The sequence below is a fragment of the Anoplopoma fimbria genome, chromosome 13 (assembly GCF_027596085.1).
Source record: "Anoplopoma fimbria isolate UVic2021 breed Golden Eagle Sablefish chromosome 13, Afim_UVic_2022, whole genome shotgun sequence".
NCBI lineage: Eukaryota > Metazoa > Chordata > Actinopteri > Perciformes > Anoplopomatidae > Anoplopoma > Anoplopoma fimbria.
Genome location: NC_072461.1, coordinates 19,250,071 through 19,269,801, shown reverse-complemented (window position 1 = coordinate 19,269,801; position 19,731 = coordinate 19,250,071). Strand labels below are relative to the sequence as shown.

Genomic DNA, 19,731 nt, shown 5'->3' with positions numbered 1-19,731 from the left:
TACATTGTAGATTAATATTAAAGACATCCAAACTATGAAGGAACACATATGGAATTATGTGGTAAACAAACAAATGCTCAACAAACCAGAATATGTTTTATATTTTAGATTCTTCAAAGTAGTTGAATGAGAAGGTGTGTCCAAACTTTTGACTGGTACTGTAAATATATAAGTGTATGGTCATCATATATATACATATATATACATTATTATTAAGTACATGTCATATATAGAGGGAAAGTAGCTTTAAAGTCAAGAATAGGAGGGTTTTAAACTAGAGGTCTGGCCCTCTGTTCGAGTTCGCCCACGAACGATGGAAGCGCGCTCCCGATACTTCAGGTGAATGAGAGGGAAGCAGAGGAGCGGGACACGGCTCACTGTGCGTCGCACCAAAAAGGAACAATTAGAGGAAAATGAGTTGTGTTACGTCGCTGGGGGCCCATGCTTTCATGACAACATACCTACTGTTCGTGATGGGATGCGTTGCGCAGAAAGTAAGTTGACATTTGTTGACAATAAGCTGACAATCATTCACAAGCTTCACCTACAGTGAGTACCGTGCGCACATGTATGGAGAGCCGAGCAGCGAGCTCCGTGCGTAGATCGCTCGCTATACACCGGTGTAGATAGTGTTAAGCGGTAGGTGTGTATTCAGGAAACTTTTAAAAGTTGACATTTTAATTGCCTACTGTAAATGCATTTTGTTAGATAACATGTATGCCGACTGTATCACAATGCCAATCTCCTGCCAAACACGTCTCAGTTCAGGCTTAGCAGGATAGAAAAGTTTGGGAGAAAGCGACGGACTTCTAAATTTACATTTTTTACAATTGGGTTTTGCGCACGTTCTGTTTGACAACAGACTAGGACGCAGACTGACATTACTCACTCCGAGCACATACTGAGCTGCTGCTGACATTGCGAAAGTAGTGTAAGAAATATATATATATATATATTTGCCTAAAACATGTTGTCAAAGTCGTGTTGTTAGTTTGTGATTTTAAAAAGTGTCTGTCCATAACATTTAGCCAACACATCCGCCTCATGTAGCCCACAGTGCATGGCGAGGTTCACGTTCAGTCTCCTTATTTATTTTTATGAAATTAATCATCTGAAAATCTTAAAAAACTCTACAGCATGCTGAATAACTCTTGTCCACATTTGCCATATATATATATATAGTACCAGTCAAAAGTTTGGACACACCTTCTCATTCAACTACTTTGAAGAATCTAAAATATAAAACATATTCTGGTTTGTTGAGCATTTGTTTGTTTACCACATAATTCCATATGTGTTCCTTCATAGTTTGGATGTCTTTAATATTAATCTACAATGTAGAAAAAAATAAAGAAAAAACATTGAATGAGAAGGTGTGTCCAAACTTTTGACTGGTACTATATATATATATATATATATATATATATATATATATTTATATATATATTTATATTTTAAAATGTCCCAACTTTGTATCCTCAAGAGCTCTCAAAGGGATGTTTTGATGACACTGGCATGTTTTGATGTTACTGCTCTACACAGAGTTAGAGAATGGCGTGCAGAGTCCAAACTTCTGAAATGAGAACCACATTGAGAGCATATAAACCTTGTGTTTTACTTTTCATATTCATTGAGGCAAGTTCCCAAGTTGTGCCTCAGACATGCAAGAAATTCATGATCAAAAGTTTGTATCTGATAAAAGAGGACTCCAAACAGTCCAGGGTTGCTTTTTGTTTTATGTTCAATCAGGCTGTTATTTATGTTTGGCATGTTTTAGCTTCTCCTGAGGTAGAGTTAAAGCTCCTGCAAGGTTAGTGAGGCTTGGTTCTGTATGGGTTCTTTAGAGTTGATTTGTTGAGTTTTAAAATGTTTTTGATGCCATAACCTGAGGTGTCATTCTATCATTTGGTATAAATGAATACCTGAACCATAAGAGTAACTACACTTGTGACAAAGGGGTGACAGGGTTTGTTGATTTACATTTCCAGCTGTCTGGAACAGTCATGTTTACATCTACAAAATGAAAATAAGCAACAACATTCTTCAAATGTCAGGGATGTACTTCATAATTATTTTTAGTAGAGTCATTGAGGCGAATCGTCAAAACTTTAAACAGCATCCCCCTGTCAGTCTTCCAATCCCTTATTCTGTTTTTTATTTATGCACCAAAATGTTCCCTGTGCTGTCATAACACAGAAGGATTACCCTTGACACAGACAGATCTCCTATAGGACATCAAGAACACATTGTCAGCTAGGAGAAGCTTCCACCTGTCAAGAGTCATCCTCTTCTGCTGATGGAGAATGGCAGCTCAGCAGCACAATTCTTGGAACTAGACAACAAAAGCCCTTGGTATATTGAATTGTCAGCATCTCCAGCTTTAGTTCCTGTGTGCATAGGGTGCTCACTATCTTTGCAATTATCTGCCTGAGGGGGCACTGTAAATGATGTCTTTGTTCTCTGCTCCCCTTTTGTATTAAGTTGATTTTTGGAACAGCATAAACAAGCTTGGAATTTATTCTTTCCCCCTCAGAAAAATATGGGAGGCATCCTAGTCTGTCAGTCCACAATTCAGTACTGTGAACAAGGGAGGATGAATTTCATCTTTGTTTTGTTGCTCCGCTCTGTCTTTCGGAAGGTTTTATTTACGATGGAAAGAGGGGACATTCATCTGTAATTGTATTGAGTTGTGGGACCCCAGTGGATTTGTTTACTCCTCCCATGAATCATCTGACAATCTGATACACACATTCAGTCAACAGATACACATGTCACTGTGTATCAGTGAACTGCAGTGAACCAGGAGATCATGGTTGATTTTCAGATGCAGTAGGTTGTTTAATAGAAAATAAACTTAATTTTCAATACTATCTATAGTATATAATATTAAATATACAGTTTAGATTTTTATGGTGGTAAGATATTGATTTAACATTTTATTACTTTGTATTTTCAAACAAAACAACACATTCATATTTGTATTGTGTTGTTAAACAAGACAGCAATGAAATATCTCATTTTTGGCCTCCTTGATAGGAAATGGAGGTTATAAATCGTACTTGTCTTGCAGCAGAGCAATTTCTTTTTCATCCAGATGGTTAGAAGTCTTTAGTGATTCTTGAAATACTTTCGGAACAGAAGGAAAATGCTTAGCTCATTTTCTGGAATGTAATGCTAATACATGAGAGACACTGGGGCTAAATCCATTAAATAGGCTGTTGTTGTGTGGTTAACAAAGTTTATATGGATGATTTTGAAAAACATAAGCTTGTCTGACAATTTTGGTGCTGTGGTTTCTCTTTGAAAGGGTGTTGTCTCCATTTAGACTCTGACTGATTGCACTTTAACTGTGTCACACAGTTGGCCAGCTTACACCATTGGGCTTCTCACTGAGGTGCTTCCGAAAAGACTAATTACCATGGATGCATTTACTGGATCACATTCCAAAATCTGGAAATGATTTCTCCAAACTGGTTGAAACCACCGTGGAGATAAGCTCATGATTCACCACAGGGTCCCACAGACTCACCATAACAACTACCACAGCAGCAACACGTCCTTTTTCGAGGAAATATGTTAATAGTTTTATACACCACAAACATGGAAGAGAGAGCCGGCGTCTGCCTGTCCTCTCGCTCCCCCAGTCGCATATCTGTGCGAGTTTGAGGACCACAGCGGTAACAATTTACAGCGTTCTACTTTTTCCATGTCCATGATGGCTCTGTAAATAAAATGTTGATCAAACATGCAATGGCTCAAAGACGCCTTTCATAAGTCACTCATGATGCGTGAGGCGGTGGTGTAAATATGCTGATCCAGCACTACAGTGGCCAACAAGGACGACTCTAGAAATGCTTGAGCCTAATTTTTTGCCAGCACCAGTTGTTTGTAAACTTACCCTGGCCTGAACTACAGCCACTGACATGAGCCCATCAGGATAGGCATTGACATCACAGGGGAGATACGTGATAAGTCCTGGGCTCGAGTATCAGCGCTTTTTACAGCTGTGGAAAATGACCTCAAGGAGCTTTTTTTTTCCTATCTGTGTATTTAGAAGCAGGTGTACAAAATAGAAAAAACAAATAAAGCATTTTGCTGATATTGAGAACCAGCAGCTGACTCTGTGTCTAAAACCCTTTTAAGACCTCATCCAAACCTTTTAGCTGCATGTTGCAGTTTATGATTGGTATATTTGTAATACATTTTTCTGTTTTCTGTGTTTCCTGCAAGCACTGACCTCTTGTGTCTCCATTACTGTTTGGACAGTCTGTATCTTTATCTGTATCTTTCAATAGTGTCATTCCTGTTCACTTGTTGCGCATTGAGAAATAGTGCTTTTTATTAGTGGCAATACTTGTTTAACTCAAATAGCTCCAGTTTTTATTTGATTTGTGATAAGATACGATAAGATAAGATGTACTTTATTGTCTCGCAGGGAAATTTGCACTCATTGAACATAGATCATAGATACATTATGCATAAACATGCTTAAATATAAAAAAAAAATCCAGATGTGATCAACACAGATAATAATCAAGTCACAGTACGTAAAATATGTCTCATCCTCCCATTGATTTTATACCATCCATTCTTACATTTTCTATTTTAGTAATCATATTTTATGTCTGTTCTAATATATAGTAAAATTTGGAATTTATTGTTCTTAATATTGTGTCTCCTCAGGTCTGTATCAGTCAGATCTCAAACCCTGTCAGACTAAGTATTATGGAAAATGAATTCAGTGCAGGCTAAAAACGATTGGTCCACAAAGCTTTGCTATTTTGAAATCGGTCCTGACCTGAGAACTCGGGTGCGATCGGAAAGCACCCTGAACTGCTGCTTCTCAAGCACTAACCCTCTGAAGCAGTGTCACTTTTCTTCTCCAGTAAACAGTGCTGGTGAGGATTCCTGCCCCCTTTTGAGGGGCCCGCCTGCCTGTTTATCAGCCAGTCCGGGGCTGTTTGTGCATGAGAGGCAGAGTGTGTGTGTGTCTGTGTGTGTTTGTGTGTATTAACAGTACTTTAGCAGAAGCCAGCTCGTGTTGCAGAGTTTTCACAGCGGTGTTGTCAGCCTGGGTGATTTAAAAAAAAGAAATCTGTGTTACAACCGACAGTTAGGTTAGACTTCTGTTTTGTCAAAAAAAGGCATACTGACAAGTAATGTTTTTTGTTTTTGTGAGTTGTTCACCTTTATGCTGCGAGGGAGATCAAAACCTTTTTATGTTTACAGATACAAGCTGGATCAATTGTTTTGTTTTTTGCCTCAGCACTTCAATGTAATGCTCAAGTACACAGTTGTACTATTTTCCTTTTTGTTTATTTCTTTCCTTTTTTTCCTGACAACATCCTTCTTTATATATAACGCAACCTGTCATAGAAAATGTTTTGGTTAAAATTGTTTTCATTAGTTTTAAACAATATTTTTACGATAAATCATATCTTAGTTAAAAACAAATTATATTCTTAAACATTCACACTTTACAAACAATCAACTCCACAGCATCGGTCAGTGGATTTTAATATGCATCTGTTGTAATTTGACAGACATATGAACCCCATCATTTTTTTTTTGTTTTTTTTAAATGTACTGACGCAGAGTGAAAACGATAGAACAATACCGTTTGTCAGGGGCCTCTAAGTAATGACAGCAGCTGTTCTGATGTTTCACTGAACAAGTCATTTCAGACAATTATGTGCTCAGTTGATCTACTTCTATCCAGGCAAGCCCCTGTCAGTGGCACAACTGGGGCATAATGACAGGCTGGCTCTTATGTAAACTTTAGGCTTGCCTTGTACTTATTAGCATCACTTCATTAAAATATTATCTGCCCTCCCCCCGTTTGTGTAGTGGCTCACCAAAAACGGCAACGCGGCCCATTGTTTCACCATGAGAAAAGGCATCCTTGAATAATTAGCGACCTGCCAGTGGAGTGGCCTGTGATGTAACAGAACCACGATGTTTGGCATTATAAGAATGTCCCATTTCCACTCAACACTCTGGCACTTTGGGGCCCTTTCATGTGTAGTCTAGCATGCACATCCCATGGTGATGGGGACCTCCCGGCCGCCTCGTCCTTATGACACAGTCTCTGTCTATGGCACAGTTCTCTTTCATCAGATACAAGATTTCCCATCTTACAAGAGAATATTAATTCATAAATGAGAATTATTTACAACAGATATTTTTATGTCCTTTTGAAGTTGAATCTGGTGAAAAACAAGGTGAAAACTGAGTGACACAAGTCTTTAAGGGAGGTTGAGAAAAGGCCAGCAACGCAGCAGTATGAACAAACATACATTCTCTCCCCACTGGTCGTTCTTGCCCTAAAAGAGGACACGCTGTCCTTCTCTTCCCCCCTGTTATGCCCCCATATTGTGAAGTGGTTCCCCCTCATTGCGCAACCTCGCTGCAAACACTGAACCCCAAATCGGCTTACTCTCTTCTGCCTCTCTTCAGCCCCGTTCAAATGTCATCCGTGTAATTCCTCGCTGTAGTACATTAATTTCTAGTGAGTGTGTAGGCAGTGCAAGTGTAGCATGCCATGTGCCAAACTAATTGCTTCCAAATGTCAGTCAGAGAGAAAAACTGCAAAATGTAAAGGACTTTAATGATCAAAATTTACATAAAAAATTTGGTAAATTGAAAAAATTAAATATTCAATTAAGCAGTTTAGATTTTGCAGAAGAGTCAGCAAACATTTCATTACATTTAATGTTTCTCACATGCCACACTTGAATACATTATCTTATATCATGTAATTTAAAGAGGTTTAAAGAAAGTACGAGTTCAGACCTGTTGCTTATTACATTTCTACTCTGTGGTATGCCCTTATGGTTTGGGGGGTAGATTATGATTTTTCTTTTCTTTAATGAAATTCAAATATGAGAACAAAATTACAACACTTAACTTCCAGCACCCAACAGAACACAGACACATATTTTCTTTAGTTGTGTATGTCATGCTGCCCTCCGTGCCCTCTCTGAACTCCCATGTGTCTGTTATATGCTGTTGCCTGGCTGTGAGGCTGTCAGCTGTATCAACTATGGAGAAGGCTTTTGGTTTATTCTTGATGTCTGCAGGGCTGTGCGAGTGGTCTTCTCTTCCAGTCATGATTAAAATTGCATGTAGATTTTGCTACTAAGGAATGCCTTTGATAAATGCATTCAGATGGGAATAGATGGTCCATGGAGCAATCAAAGTGCCTGTCTGGCTCCAGTAGACTTTAGCTTTTCTTGCCCTCTTACTCTCCTTACATATCCCTTATACTTTTAGCCCAGTCCAGAGAACAAGTGTCGCCCGGGGGTTTGTTACCTGTCTGGCATGGGGGTCTTCCAGTCTGGGTCCTTCCCACAGTCCAGAACTGAGGCCAAAATGAAAGCTCATAAACATGCAGGCCCCCTACAAAGGTCTGGTCCTCAGCTCCCTGGCCCAGCCACACATCTGCCCCTGCTTAGATTTCAGGTCCCCCACACACCTGGGATGAATTACAGCCAGCATGTTTGAAGAAATACCCTCCCCAGGGTTACCCAAGCAGGCAATACAGGCAAAACACAGGCTTTGATATAAAGGCAGAATTGAAGAGTTGAATAGTTCAGATTCAAGCTGGTTTATGTCAGTGAGTAATCAGCCAATAAGTCAAGTGTATTATTTTCAAATTGTTTCCCTGGGTGTTGGTTCCTTTGACATAGATAACTTAATCACTTAAGTCACATCTGACGACATGACTCATCTTAGAATTTAGGCAAAATGTCATATAAAACTGGTCAACACTTTTTTTTTGAATAACATGAATGTTTGCATGGGTGGGACCAGTGGGAATCATAAGTCCCAACTTTGGCAGTATTTTTGCAGAGCTCTACCTGTAGAGCTGAATGAATCACATCAATTGTCACTCTCAGAAAGGGGGGCAGTTAGTACCTGGACAAAGGTGGGAAATTCTTTTGTAATAATTTCTTAAAAGCAGGTTTAAAATTATGACACGACTAACTTAATGTGACTCATATTGCAGGTATACTTTGACTGTGGTGCCAAAGTGGATGTGGTGGACGTCCAAGGCCTCATTCTGTCCCCTGGCTTCCCCTACAACTACTCCTCTGGGACACACTGTGTTTGGCAGTTCTTTGTGCCTGTTGATTACCAGCTTATTCTGGAGATATTTGACTTTGATGTGTTTGAAAACCGTGACTCCGCTGCACAGTACTCTGCTTTCTCTAATTTTGCAGAGGAAGAGGCAGACGAAGAGGTGACTTTCACTCCCGGCAGCTTATCGGCAGATAAAACTTCATCAGCAGTTAAAGAGCCCATGGTTCAAAGTGTAGGGGATGTCGCAAAAACTCAGCAGTCCTCTCAAGATGGCGAGGTCAAGCAAGTCGTGGTCCAGGAACAGTCCACAAAGATGGAGATTGCCAAAGTCTCAAATTCTGCCAAAAGATCCGTGGATGCCTCCTCTGGCCTTTCTTCGCCATCTCCCCCTCTCTCCTCCTACCTGGGGCCGTGCCTCCAGAAGACAAGACTGTCAACTCCGTCTCCTCGTTTCACCTCAGGGGAGACCTCAGTCCCAGTTCTAACCCAAGCACGGTTTTGCAAGAGACCACCCTGGCCTCGCCACACTCCACTGACACTCCAGCGCCGAGCCCAGAAACCCAGCACTCGGTGCTGGACGCCTGCCCCCACGATGTTCTCTACATCTCAGACCTCATCACCTTCTCCTCCAGGTTCTGTGGGTCCAACCGGCCTCCCAGCAGCCAGCTGGTTTTCGGCTCCAGCCAGGAGATGGTGGAGGTCATCATGGAGCTAATCACCACCACCCACTGGGGCCGCGGCTTCGCTCTTCTCTTCCACTACCACAACCTGACTGAGCCAGGGGGGGACCGGCGTGCCTCTGCTCCCACAGCCAGCAAGGTAGACTCTTTGCTGGCTGCTGTGAGTGGAGCTGCCTTCTTCGCAATGATACTTACAAGTGCCCTCTGCATCATATTCAGGTAACAGCAGTATAATCACTTTATACATAGGATGATAAGATAAAAATAGCTTGGCAAATAGATTAGGAACAAAAACCAGAATCAGAATAATGTCAAATCAAATACTGTTGGTTATTTACTTCTATTTGCCACTATTGAGCTGCATTTGTCAGACTAAACACACGTCATTTAAATGAATTTTCTTTTTGCAATAGAGAGATAAGCTCAAGAACAAAGTACAAGCTGAGAAGTAGTTATAAGTCTGAAATCAGCCACTAGGTGAAGTTTTTGTTGAGTCACGACTTATGAAAATGAACACCAATTTAAGTCCTTAGCTTTAATTCTCCTGACAAAATTCACAAGTCTTATCTATGATTTCTCCCATGAATGAAAATGGGTTGGTCTAACAGTAAACGCAGGCACACAGACATGTACACGCTCGTACATACACAATCACCACCTTGTTATGTTGACTCAGCTGGAAGCGTCAGTCCCTGATGTGGTGACCCTTGGTGATTAGTTGGGTTTGGCTGCAACTGTGCGGCTTCCCTTGATGTTTAGCATTCTCACCATAGACAGTGGGGCATTCAAGGTACAGCACCTGGCATCAATTCCAGCACACAAAAACACAGAGGCTGCATGAAAGTGAATGGGCGGGGAAACAGGGACAACAAGGAGAATTAAAACTCAATGTGAGTTTGGTACCAGTGGCATTGTCAGACAATCAAAAGGTGTAATTTACAAGCTGTTCCCTCTTGTCCATCCCAAGGGACAATGAACACAGGCTGAGGGGTTAAGTTTGGAGGTTTGTAATACTATCCGTTCTAACAAGCAGGCTGTTTTACACTACTAGTCCAGATAGATTAAAGATCCAGGAAGGTTTAGATTTGTGTCTGCCATAGTATTCAGCTTGTTGTGAGAAACACCCCTGTTTAATATGATTTGTGTTAATTTCAAATGCAACTCAGTGTCTCCAACTCATCTGTTAGGCACAATAACTCCACAGGCTCTCACTATTAATGACAGGGAAATTAGAAACACATGTTCAATAAAATGAGGGTGTAATTAGCAACAACAGCAATTCAGAAGCTAGGAAATGCATTTTTATTTTTTTTAACTCACAAGCAGCTTCAGTAGCTGTTTTTATTTTTCTTATTCAGTTGTTCCCTATTAATTTAAATGAGTTCACAAAAATAACTGGAAACAACTAGACTGGTGTGCAATGCAAGATCTTGCAAGTTTAAAGCAGCAGTAACTCACAAGGTCCCCTCTGGTCAGAAAAGGATGAGAGTCATAGCAAGGGTTGCCCTCAGTTGACCGGTGGCTGGTAATGAACTCATTCAGCTGTAAGAGTAATTATTATTAAGAGGATACTTGCATTTCTGCATGCTTCATTTGTTCATGTGGACTCAAGAACAGGACAGGAAAGCATGGTAGTAGTAGTAGTAGACAAGTGATATAAGTTAGTTTCTCAGTTATAAAATAATTTAATATTTATTGCCACCAGTGTGTCTGTAGAAGCAAATACTTGACATTGCTATCGGCAGTGAAAACGTGACAGCCATGCATGGCTACAGGAAAAAAAGAACATAGCAAAAAAATATCCGTGACAACCACTGTGAACTGCTAGAGTTTTGGCATGTGAGAATGCAAGATCGTGGTGCATCTTGCTCCATCATCCAACAGCACAATAGAGCAACTATTGAGGGGAAATAGCCATGGGTATGTTGGGAGTTATTATATTTTGAGAGAGGTGGTTACTATGTAAAAAAGCTACATTTTCAGTATAGTTTTATGGGATAGTGTCCATTTTTTACATTTCTGGTCAAATTGTGAACACCAGAGTGATTTTTATTCTGTGGAAAACTCTGAGAAGAGTGGAAAAAAATTCACAAAAGCTGGTTGTGAATGTGTCTTTAATTATAAACTAAATTGTTGTTGTACTCTATGTTTTTCAGACCCAAACTGTGTCCAAAAAGAGCAAGCTCCTGTGCATCCAGCAACTCTGAGGTAGGGACACTACTACTCCCTCTTTCTTCCCATATCCTCTCCCTTTGTCCTCTCCACATGCCACTCTCTTGCTCTACTACGTGTCTTATTCTCTCTATTGCCTTATTTGCCAGTTAGACAGTCCTCTGAATTGAGCTTTATCTGGGATCACTGGACATTTCATTTAATATTCTTTGCCTCTGAAGTCCACTGCTGTAGCACTGCCCCTCCACCCCCCACGGAGTCGCACCACCTAAGGTTCACATCACGTCGTACAGTTTGGAAACAATGGGTGATCAACATGATGACGAAGCAGGGTATAGTGATTTGCGTCATGAAATAATGAGTTGAAAACTGCTGAAATTGGTACTTGGTGTCATTCAGACTCTTCACATCAATTTCTATGATGCTGTCAGAGGAGGAATATTTTGGCAGTTGGTCTCCCTGAAGGCTGTATATCAATAATGTTAAAGCCTACATCTGGCATCACAGTACTTTATTTAGCTCGTTTTTAACCAATATTAAACAATCAACAGGTCTATGTTCCTACTGATTTTCAGAATACTGAATCAACATAAATACATTTTAACTAAAGCTGAATTCCGAGTCAGTTTACAGGTGTCTGGGAGTACAACTGCAAATGGGAAAAAACAGCTGTATGAAGCCTTTTGTGGCTCCAGAGAGCACTATGTGAAATATGATATTGAGACATTGCAAGACATTGCTTCTGAGAACACCTGTACTTAACATGTTTGGTATCATTAGTGATGCGTGGTAGATTAACTGAATGGTGTTATGCTGGTGTTGTAGGTGCCAGAGGGAGTCCAGAACACCGTGGCTGAGGTCAGCGAGCTGCAGCTGATTGCTGAGAATCAGAGCAACCTGGAAGCAACCACAGAGCAGGACAACAACAATGACAGCCCGCCACACACAGGTTAGGACGACATACAGCTGCACACACATAACTGCACACACACAATGGATCCATCGATATATTGGATTGCTGTTGCAAAATTTAAAGTTACTGTATTGATGATGAAAGTATTTAAAAATGTCCTATTTAAAGATACACTGTATGATTAAGAGGAATTTCAGCAAACCCAAAGCCCATAAATTGTATGATACTGTGGATGTCATACATTTTGATTTATATTTACATAACGTGTTTAGACTTTTGACTACAATAATTTAAGGAATGATAATAATACTTTCAGGAATATAAATCCTACCATTAATTCATTTTCTGGCAAAGCACTGATCTACTAAAGTTTTAGTGCTGTCATTTAAAAGTGAATGCCTGGGGTTTGAGGAATGTACCCAAATTGCTGTGATTGTCTGCTGGGGTGTATCTGTAGGTGGTGCTCTTTCTTTGTATGTTCATCAATGGTGGCTGTCTCTGCTCATGCTAGCCGCCCAGTTCTTCTTTTTCTATTCAATACAAGCATATTTCTGATGACTTTTCTCCAGGAGTTTTCCTGGGAAAGATTTACCAAATACTGAGCATGACAGCTTTCACATCACTATTGCGTTTATAAATGTTGTGCCGTATAAATTTGAACTAAAACAAACTGAGAAACCCTCTGTGGACTCTGTGTGGGTCTGTAGAGTTTTTAATGGAAAGGGTAGTTGCATTAGTTTAGGAGCAGCACACTGGCTTGATCCTGGAACAATCCAAAGGCTTCTCTCTCTCTCTCTCAGTGGGACTGAACCCAGGCTGAGAGATTTGTGGGTTGTGGCATTTAACCCACAAAGCAGCCTGGGAGTAGTTGGAACAACAGGGGAGTACAGTCTCCCTCTCTGTGTGCTCCAGTCACGGTGTAAGGAGTTTACACCAAAACACATTGCTTATAAACAGGAGTTGAGATTAGCCTACTCTGCATGTTGTTTCACTGAACCATTTAAATTGCAGTACAGCATCATAAACTCTGCTGCGTTTCTGAGTGGCAAACAGTCCTTACTTAAAGAAGTAGGGAGCATCATATCAATGCAGCACATTGGTATAAATAACATTTCAATGGTGTACAAAGATTCTATAATGTACAAAGTTTAAATGTACACACAATATCCATGTTGATATAAAACTGCTCTTTACTCCAACCCATTTGTACTATTGCAGTAAGCATTGTTGTTGTTATAAAAACATGGCCATGTCATTAATACACTTAATATATTTTGTGTCTAAGTTTTTTTTTTTTTTTTCGGTTTCTACAGGCATTGCAGGCGGTGACATTTCTCAAAGTGCAGAGGTGGACCTTTCCTGCAGCGGTTTGACTGAACTCGACCTTGGTGCAGATGAGGTTTTCATTGTATCTTCACCTACTAGCCCAAACAGGCTACCCTTCTCGCCTCACACAGTAAGGCCCAGTTTCTTGCAGGTTTCAGTTGTCTATGTTGTCACCTAGTCAGGTTGACAACAGACTCTAGGGATGGCAATCTCAGTAGCTTGATCCACAACACAAGCTCTATCTGAAAGTAGCCTTGATGCTATACAGTGGAGAGTGAAACTGTCTTTTTGATCTCAAGGCCAAACTCGCAGTGGGTGATCTCCTTGCTTTGGGAAATTATCCCTGAACCTGTGAACATCAGAGGTGACAGGGCATTAATTGCTTTGAATTGACCCAGTGTTCCTAATAAGACATGTGTGGTACCGTCGAAAACTATGAAAACTATGAGGACAAAAATGGGAAATGAGTATAATTAAAAGATTGGAGAAGGGTTAAAAAAACAGTTCAACCAAGCATGTTTTTCTCTGCTCTCTTTTGTCTTCTCTTGGAATAAGAGTTGGCATAAAACCGCTCTGGCAGCTTTTTGAAGGACTGGCAAGCTTTTCTGCAGCCTAGGCTAATGGAGTATTATCTACAGAGCCAGATTCCCAGCTCCAATTGTGTGTGTGTTTGTGTGTTTGTGTGTGTGTTATGCACGCTTTGGCACACAGTGTGTGGTCTGCCTGTGTGTGTCCTTGATGCAGACGTCCATGTAAATAATGTTTGAGAAATGCTTGGGCTAACAGCAGCCAAGGTCATTAGAATCACCAAATTCATCTTCTCAATGTCATTATTAGGTGGACTTCCAGGTTAGTGTGGTATTTTCATGCCACACACCCGCAAATATGTAGATGGGCATTGAGCCATGAACCCCCATCTGATAGCATTTTGTTGCAGAGGACCTCTTTGAAGGAGAGCTTCGATTTAGTAACAATAAAGGGACAAAAAGACTTTAAAACCTGGATCAGGAGAAGTCTGGATCAAAATGTTCTTGTACATTCCTCACTGTCCTAAATTCAAGATACTTAATTCAACTGTTTCTGTTTTTCTGGAGAGTATCAAGCTTTTTCAGGTTTTTAAGGGTCTTAGACCCCACCTTTGGAACCAAGACTTGTAAGCGACTGTGTTAGGTGGCTGATTTCTCACCTCGTGGGTCGAATCTAAAAGTTGCCATTGTGTTTGCAGAGCTTTAGTGACTAAAAGAACATTTTATTTAAACCCCTAGCTAATTCTTGTCTAGACAAAGCTAGCTGCTAGTGACTCTGTGTAAAGGATTATCTGGACTCATTCTCTGTCTGATGGTTGCAACCCCTAAAACCCTCCCCCCCCTCCCAATCAACAGCAGCTGACCTATCAGGAAGGATAACGTCGCCTTTGCACATCCAACATGTAAATTAGCCTGTCCTGGTTGCTTCAGCAAATATGACCTATACATGTCTAAAGTAAAGTGTCCTCTCAAATAGTAATTTGTTTAGACCTGTAATGTGAAGTTCAGATGGTAAGAGGTGTGCATACACAACAGCACAAATTACTGAAAACAATCCAAAACCCCTGCTGTACTCTTGATAGCTTTACTTTACTTAATAAATAATTATTAGATTGGTACGTGAGTCACAAATGCTTGGCTGGCTGGTTGTGTGACTGAGCGGGCCAAGCTAATCAGTACACTTCCTTCTAGTTAATCCATTAATGTAGAACACAATCTGCAGCGAGAAATTCAGGAGTTAGGAGGAAATGTAGTAGGTGCAATTAGCAGACTGGCAGCCAGTCAATTTCTACCATACCCCTACCATAACGACCACATTGCTGCATGCAATGATACTACTATGTGAGGGCTGATTCTAGTTGACAGCAGTTTGGAAATAAAGCGTATTTTTCTTACTGTTTGAGAGCAGGGAATGAAATTGGCACCAGTCATCTGCCAAATAAAGAGTAAATGCTTGCTGTGGTAGGTAAAAAATCCAGTTCACCTGCCTTCATGGAAGATTGGTTTTCCTTTATATTAAGAAACATTATTTAAAAAAAGCAATTCCTAAATTGAAAATGGTCATTTTATAAAATGTTGTTTGGCAATGCAAAATATATAGTATGCCATGAAACACATAAATAAGTCATAGTGCGGTATATCATAACATTGTCATGGTGTAGTATGTCAAAAAAAATCATAATATAAAGTAAGTCAAAGTAATGTATGCCATAAAATGTATTGAAAAATTAATTGATAATAAAAAATCATAGTATAGTAAGTCACAAAAAAGTAGTATAGTATGCTATAAAAGTCATAAAAAGTAATCAAGTATAGCATGACTTAAAACTAACATTTAAAAAGTCATAGTATAGCATCCCATAAAAAATGGCATAAGAAAGACATACAAAAAAATCAAAGAATAGTAAATCTTTAAAAAATGCCATATAAAAAAAGCCATTGCACACTCTGTTTTAAAAAAACTTAATTAAAAAAGTCCTAGTATAATATGGCATAGATATTTATTAAAAAGTCATAGTTTTTTATGTGTAAAAGTCATGGTATAGTATCTCAAATAATGTCATAAAAGTAATTTATATTATTTGATTACAAATAGTATATATACAGTATGTATAAAAATGTTATTTTAAAAGTCAGAGTAATAGCATAGCATTACTTTATCTTTAAAAAGTCAAAGTATAGCATGCCATAAAAAATAAATTAGAAAAAGTCAGAATTTACTTTATCTTGAAATATTGTAATTGTATTGTAAAACATAAAAAAGTCATAGAATAGTGTGTTATTAAAAAGAAAAAGTCATTAAATGTCATATTATAGTGTGCCATTAAATGTCATGAAGGTACAGTATAGGTTGTCATAAAAGTCATAATATAGCATGGCATAAAACAGTTATAGTATGGTATGTTTGTCTTAACAAAATTGAAAAAAATAAGTTATAATAAGTTAAGTATGCCATAATAACGTCATAGTATAGCATTCCATAAACATATCATTAAGAAAGTTACAGTTTACTATGTTGTTTAATTATATATTTTATACATTTTAAAAGTCATATTATAGTATGATGTAAAAATTGTCTTTAAAAATGCCATAAAAATGTCATTGTATAGCATGTCATTAAAAATACCTTTTTCATGGCATAGTATAGAAGGCCATAAAAAATGCTCCTCGACACTGAGCAATTGGGTATCATATACATCAAACACAAATTTTAAAATGTTCAGGCAGCTAAAGACAACATGGCTTCCAGTGGACATGCTACCATATCTTGTTTAAAAGCCCTACATGCCCCTACTACTCAGTTGAATTTATAAATTTATTCAATCTGTCTCAGCAAAGGGAGAGGTTTCTGCGTCACAGTGACACCGGCCCCAGCTCTGCAGATGATTGGCCCTCACCAGACTCCACCACCTCAACTACTGGTACCAGGTCTGCCAAGGAAGGCAGCGTTAGCTGTGCCAGACCGAGAGCGTGGAGCGTACGCACCTTCCAGGACTTCCTCCCTCCACTACCACAGCTGCACAAGAAGTGGTGCAGCTGGAACTCCAACAGTCCCTTCACCAAGCTGGTCGATAGCGTCAGTACAACAACATTTTGATGTTTTCACACCCAGAACCATTTATGGCATGTGAGGATGATGAGTGTTCAGTACTATATTCAGTTAATTAGTTTTAATTTAATTTGTTAATCTTGTCTATAGAGTTGTTTTAATCAGGTATTCTTATTTGACTTAAAGTTCAGTTCACCAAAAGTAAAAATATTTCTCACTAACTTCCTGTGATACAACTGAAATGAGGCTGTCAACATTATCTAGAGTAACCAGGACATGGTCTCTGGAAAGACACTTTTTATTTTTTCACATATTACTGAGATGGATGCAGATATCTCACATATTGATATCTCAGAACCTGGACATATAAAGCAACAAACTTTCTAGATACTACCAGGAGTAACTAAGAAAATATGCTTATAATTGACAAATTACTCTGTCCTGTTATGTGATGTAATTTATGTAACTAAAATTTGATTTTAAGACGTAAAATGACTGCAATAGCATCAACAAGCTATGTTTCCTAAACGATGCTTACACTGAGCTGACAGAGCAAAGTGCGTCTGTTGTGTTAATGACAATAAGTTTAAATACAGTAGGTTATGCAAAAAAAAAAGAAATAACACTGAGTAGTTGTCCAGAAACATGTCTATATACATTCTATATAAAAGTATATTTTAATTAGACATTAATTTGGTCGGTATAAAAGTTTGATTTCTTCCAGTTCTTATTAAATGTACTCTCCCCTCATTCTCAGATGATGATGCTTTGGACAATTTCCAGCCACTGTTCCTATTTTTGGAATGTTTACATTATGCCAATTTCTGGTAACGGCTTTCTTACTTGCTGCAAGTAAAACTTTAGTCAGGTGGAGGTATTCTCCAATCACAAATATTTCAATGTTCCTAAGATACATCACCGGGCAGGTGTTCAGGATCTCATATACCAATATTGTTTTTATCAACACCATTAACATTTTCCCAATATAGCCTTATCTTTGTACAATTCCAGAAAGTATGCGAGTGGTCAGCCTCCATGCTCCCACACAGACTCCAGATTTTTTGAAACAATACACTTTTTTAACATTTATACTTGTCTCCTCTCCTTGCATTCAAACAGTATTTTCTTGTTGTAATGGGGTTTCAGAATGGTTAGTTCTATGTAGTCTATGTAGGTCTTAAAAGTTACATGGTCCTGATATCGTGCATGCTGGCTCACTGGCATGGCTAGCTGAGAGACTTGAATGGAATGAAACCATCTTTAGCGTTGTTATTATTATTATTATTATTATTATTATTATTATTATTATTATTACACCTGTGCTTTTTTCTTCCCCGACAATTCAAAATTTCTGAATATCATGTCATATCATTCCAGGCTCCATCCAATTTGGTAGCTGACTGCAGAGGGGAGGACAGCAGGAGGGTCTTCTCGGATGTTCACCTGGACACCAAGGCAGACAACAGCACCATCTCTGACTCAGCCATCAGCAATGCCTCCTACCCCCTTTCGCAGCCGGCCCAGAGGCAACGACGTCTGAACTCCACCAGCAACCTGCGACGCTCCCGCTTCACAGGGCCTTGCTTCGGCCTGCTTTCCGGGACGACAGACCTAACTAAAGCCTCTGGGGTTCCCCATGCCCAGGGCTCCCCCTCAGAACCCAGCTCTGGCTCTTCTCCCTCCATCCTGTGTCAAATTGAGAGCGGCCAGGCAGGAAAGAGGCGTGAGTTCCAGGGTGAGAGTGACCACATCAGCGTGCCTGTATTCGCCATCTCTGAGGAGGAGGACCGGCAGCCTCTTGTCTCAGCTGAGCACCTGGACCAGATCTCTGCTTCTGCCATGTCGAATGGATTGGTCAAGGGGAAATTTGATGGGAAGGAGCCTGTCGTTGGAGACACTAGCTTCAGCCCAAGGAGCCAGAGGGCCAGACCAGAGTGGAGGCCATGGGGGAGCCAGGTGTCAGGAGGGGTTGGTCCACTCACTTCCAACGCACTCAACACCATGACCGAGTCACGCACAGTCTATGACAGCAAGCCGGCTCTCAGTCAGTCCACAGTCCTGTGCAGTGTGACCAACCAGATGTGACCGGACGGGGTTTAAGTTGTTGAAGAGAGCAAGGACTCTAGTGGGCCAGCTTTGCATTTCTGAACTCACTTTGTGTAACATATAACCTACTTCTTTAATTTCTGAAATCATTTTTACAAAATGTTTACCACAAGTATACTGTAGCCTCCTGCTGGCAAATATATTCTTCTCACTCTTTGTTTTCCATTTATTTTGTTTTACTTGGACAAAGATGGAATATTATGCTGCTTACTGTGCCATGCCAATGGGTCTTGTGGTATTATGTGTTTAAAAAAAAAAAGATGATTGCAAACATGAACAAAAAAGTATTTTCTGAGTTAGTATTCCAGACCCTCAACTCTTAGGAGCACTTTTAACAAGATTTATTGACCAGTTTGTTGCTCTTCAGTGAGTAATAATACTCCAAACATTGCACTTTGCTTTCAACAGCTGCTGTGTGTCAGTTTTCTGCTTTTTCCTTAATGTGGTTCTTCATATGGTATTTTTTTAGCACAAGCTTACATATGCTTATACTTATTACCCAGAAGTGTGCTGCAGAGCATAGAACATACATTAATATTAATGTTGCAACAGTGTTTGCATACTGTATGTACTCCTAAGGCTGATACTGGATTACCAAAGGGAATTCTAAATATAGTAAAAGTATAGTAAATAAAGTAAAAGCATATAGTGTACTAATATTCACTTGTATGTAGTATAAAGAGAGAACTAGAAATCACAAGAGTATTTAAAATGAGTCATGAGTTAAGTTCTAATAAAGGCTATGTCATTCACATGTTGTGTCCTTGTTCTGAAGATGTTACACAATCGGTAGGAGGAACGTCAAACAAAGTTACACCAAAATCAGAAGTCAGGATTGGGTGCTGCATTTCTCTTTGTTTCTGGACAATTATTTTT

General features: G+C 39.5%; 1 protein-coding gene across 1 annotated transcript; it reads left to right on the top strand.

Moving 5' to 3' along the window:
* Positions 1 to 334: 334 nt before the first annotated feature.
* si:dkey-112e17.1 (uncharacterized) lies at positions 335 to 19,589 on the top strand. The gene is made up of 7 exons (XM_054611424.1): positions 335 to 494; positions 8,009 to 8,981; positions 10,919 to 10,970; positions 11,760 to 11,883; positions 13,161 to 13,303; positions 16,534 to 16,776; positions 18,127 to 19,589. Exons 2-7 carry the CDS (start codon positions 8,773 to 8,775, stop codon positions 18,832 to 18,834), a joined length of 1,479 nt encoding a protein of 492 aa, XP_054467399.1. The 5' UTR covers positions 335 to 494; positions 8,009 to 8,772; the 3' UTR covers positions 18,835 to 19,589.
* The last annotated feature ends 142 nt before the right edge of the window (positions 19,590 to 19,731 follow it).

Coding starts and splice junctions, on each gene's coding strand:
- si:dkey-112e17.1 (XM_054611424.1), top strand. CDS start 8,773: ATGGTGGAGGTCATCATGGAGCTAATCACCACCACCCACTGGGGCCGC. Junction 13,304..16,533: donor TACCCTTCTCGCCTCACACA/GTAAGGCCCAGT, acceptor AATCTGTCTCAG/CAAAGGGAGAGGTTTCTGCG. Junction 16,777..18,126: donor TCACCAAGCTGGTCGATAGC/GTCAGTACAACA, acceptor ATATCATTCCAG/GCTCCATCCAATTTGGTAGC.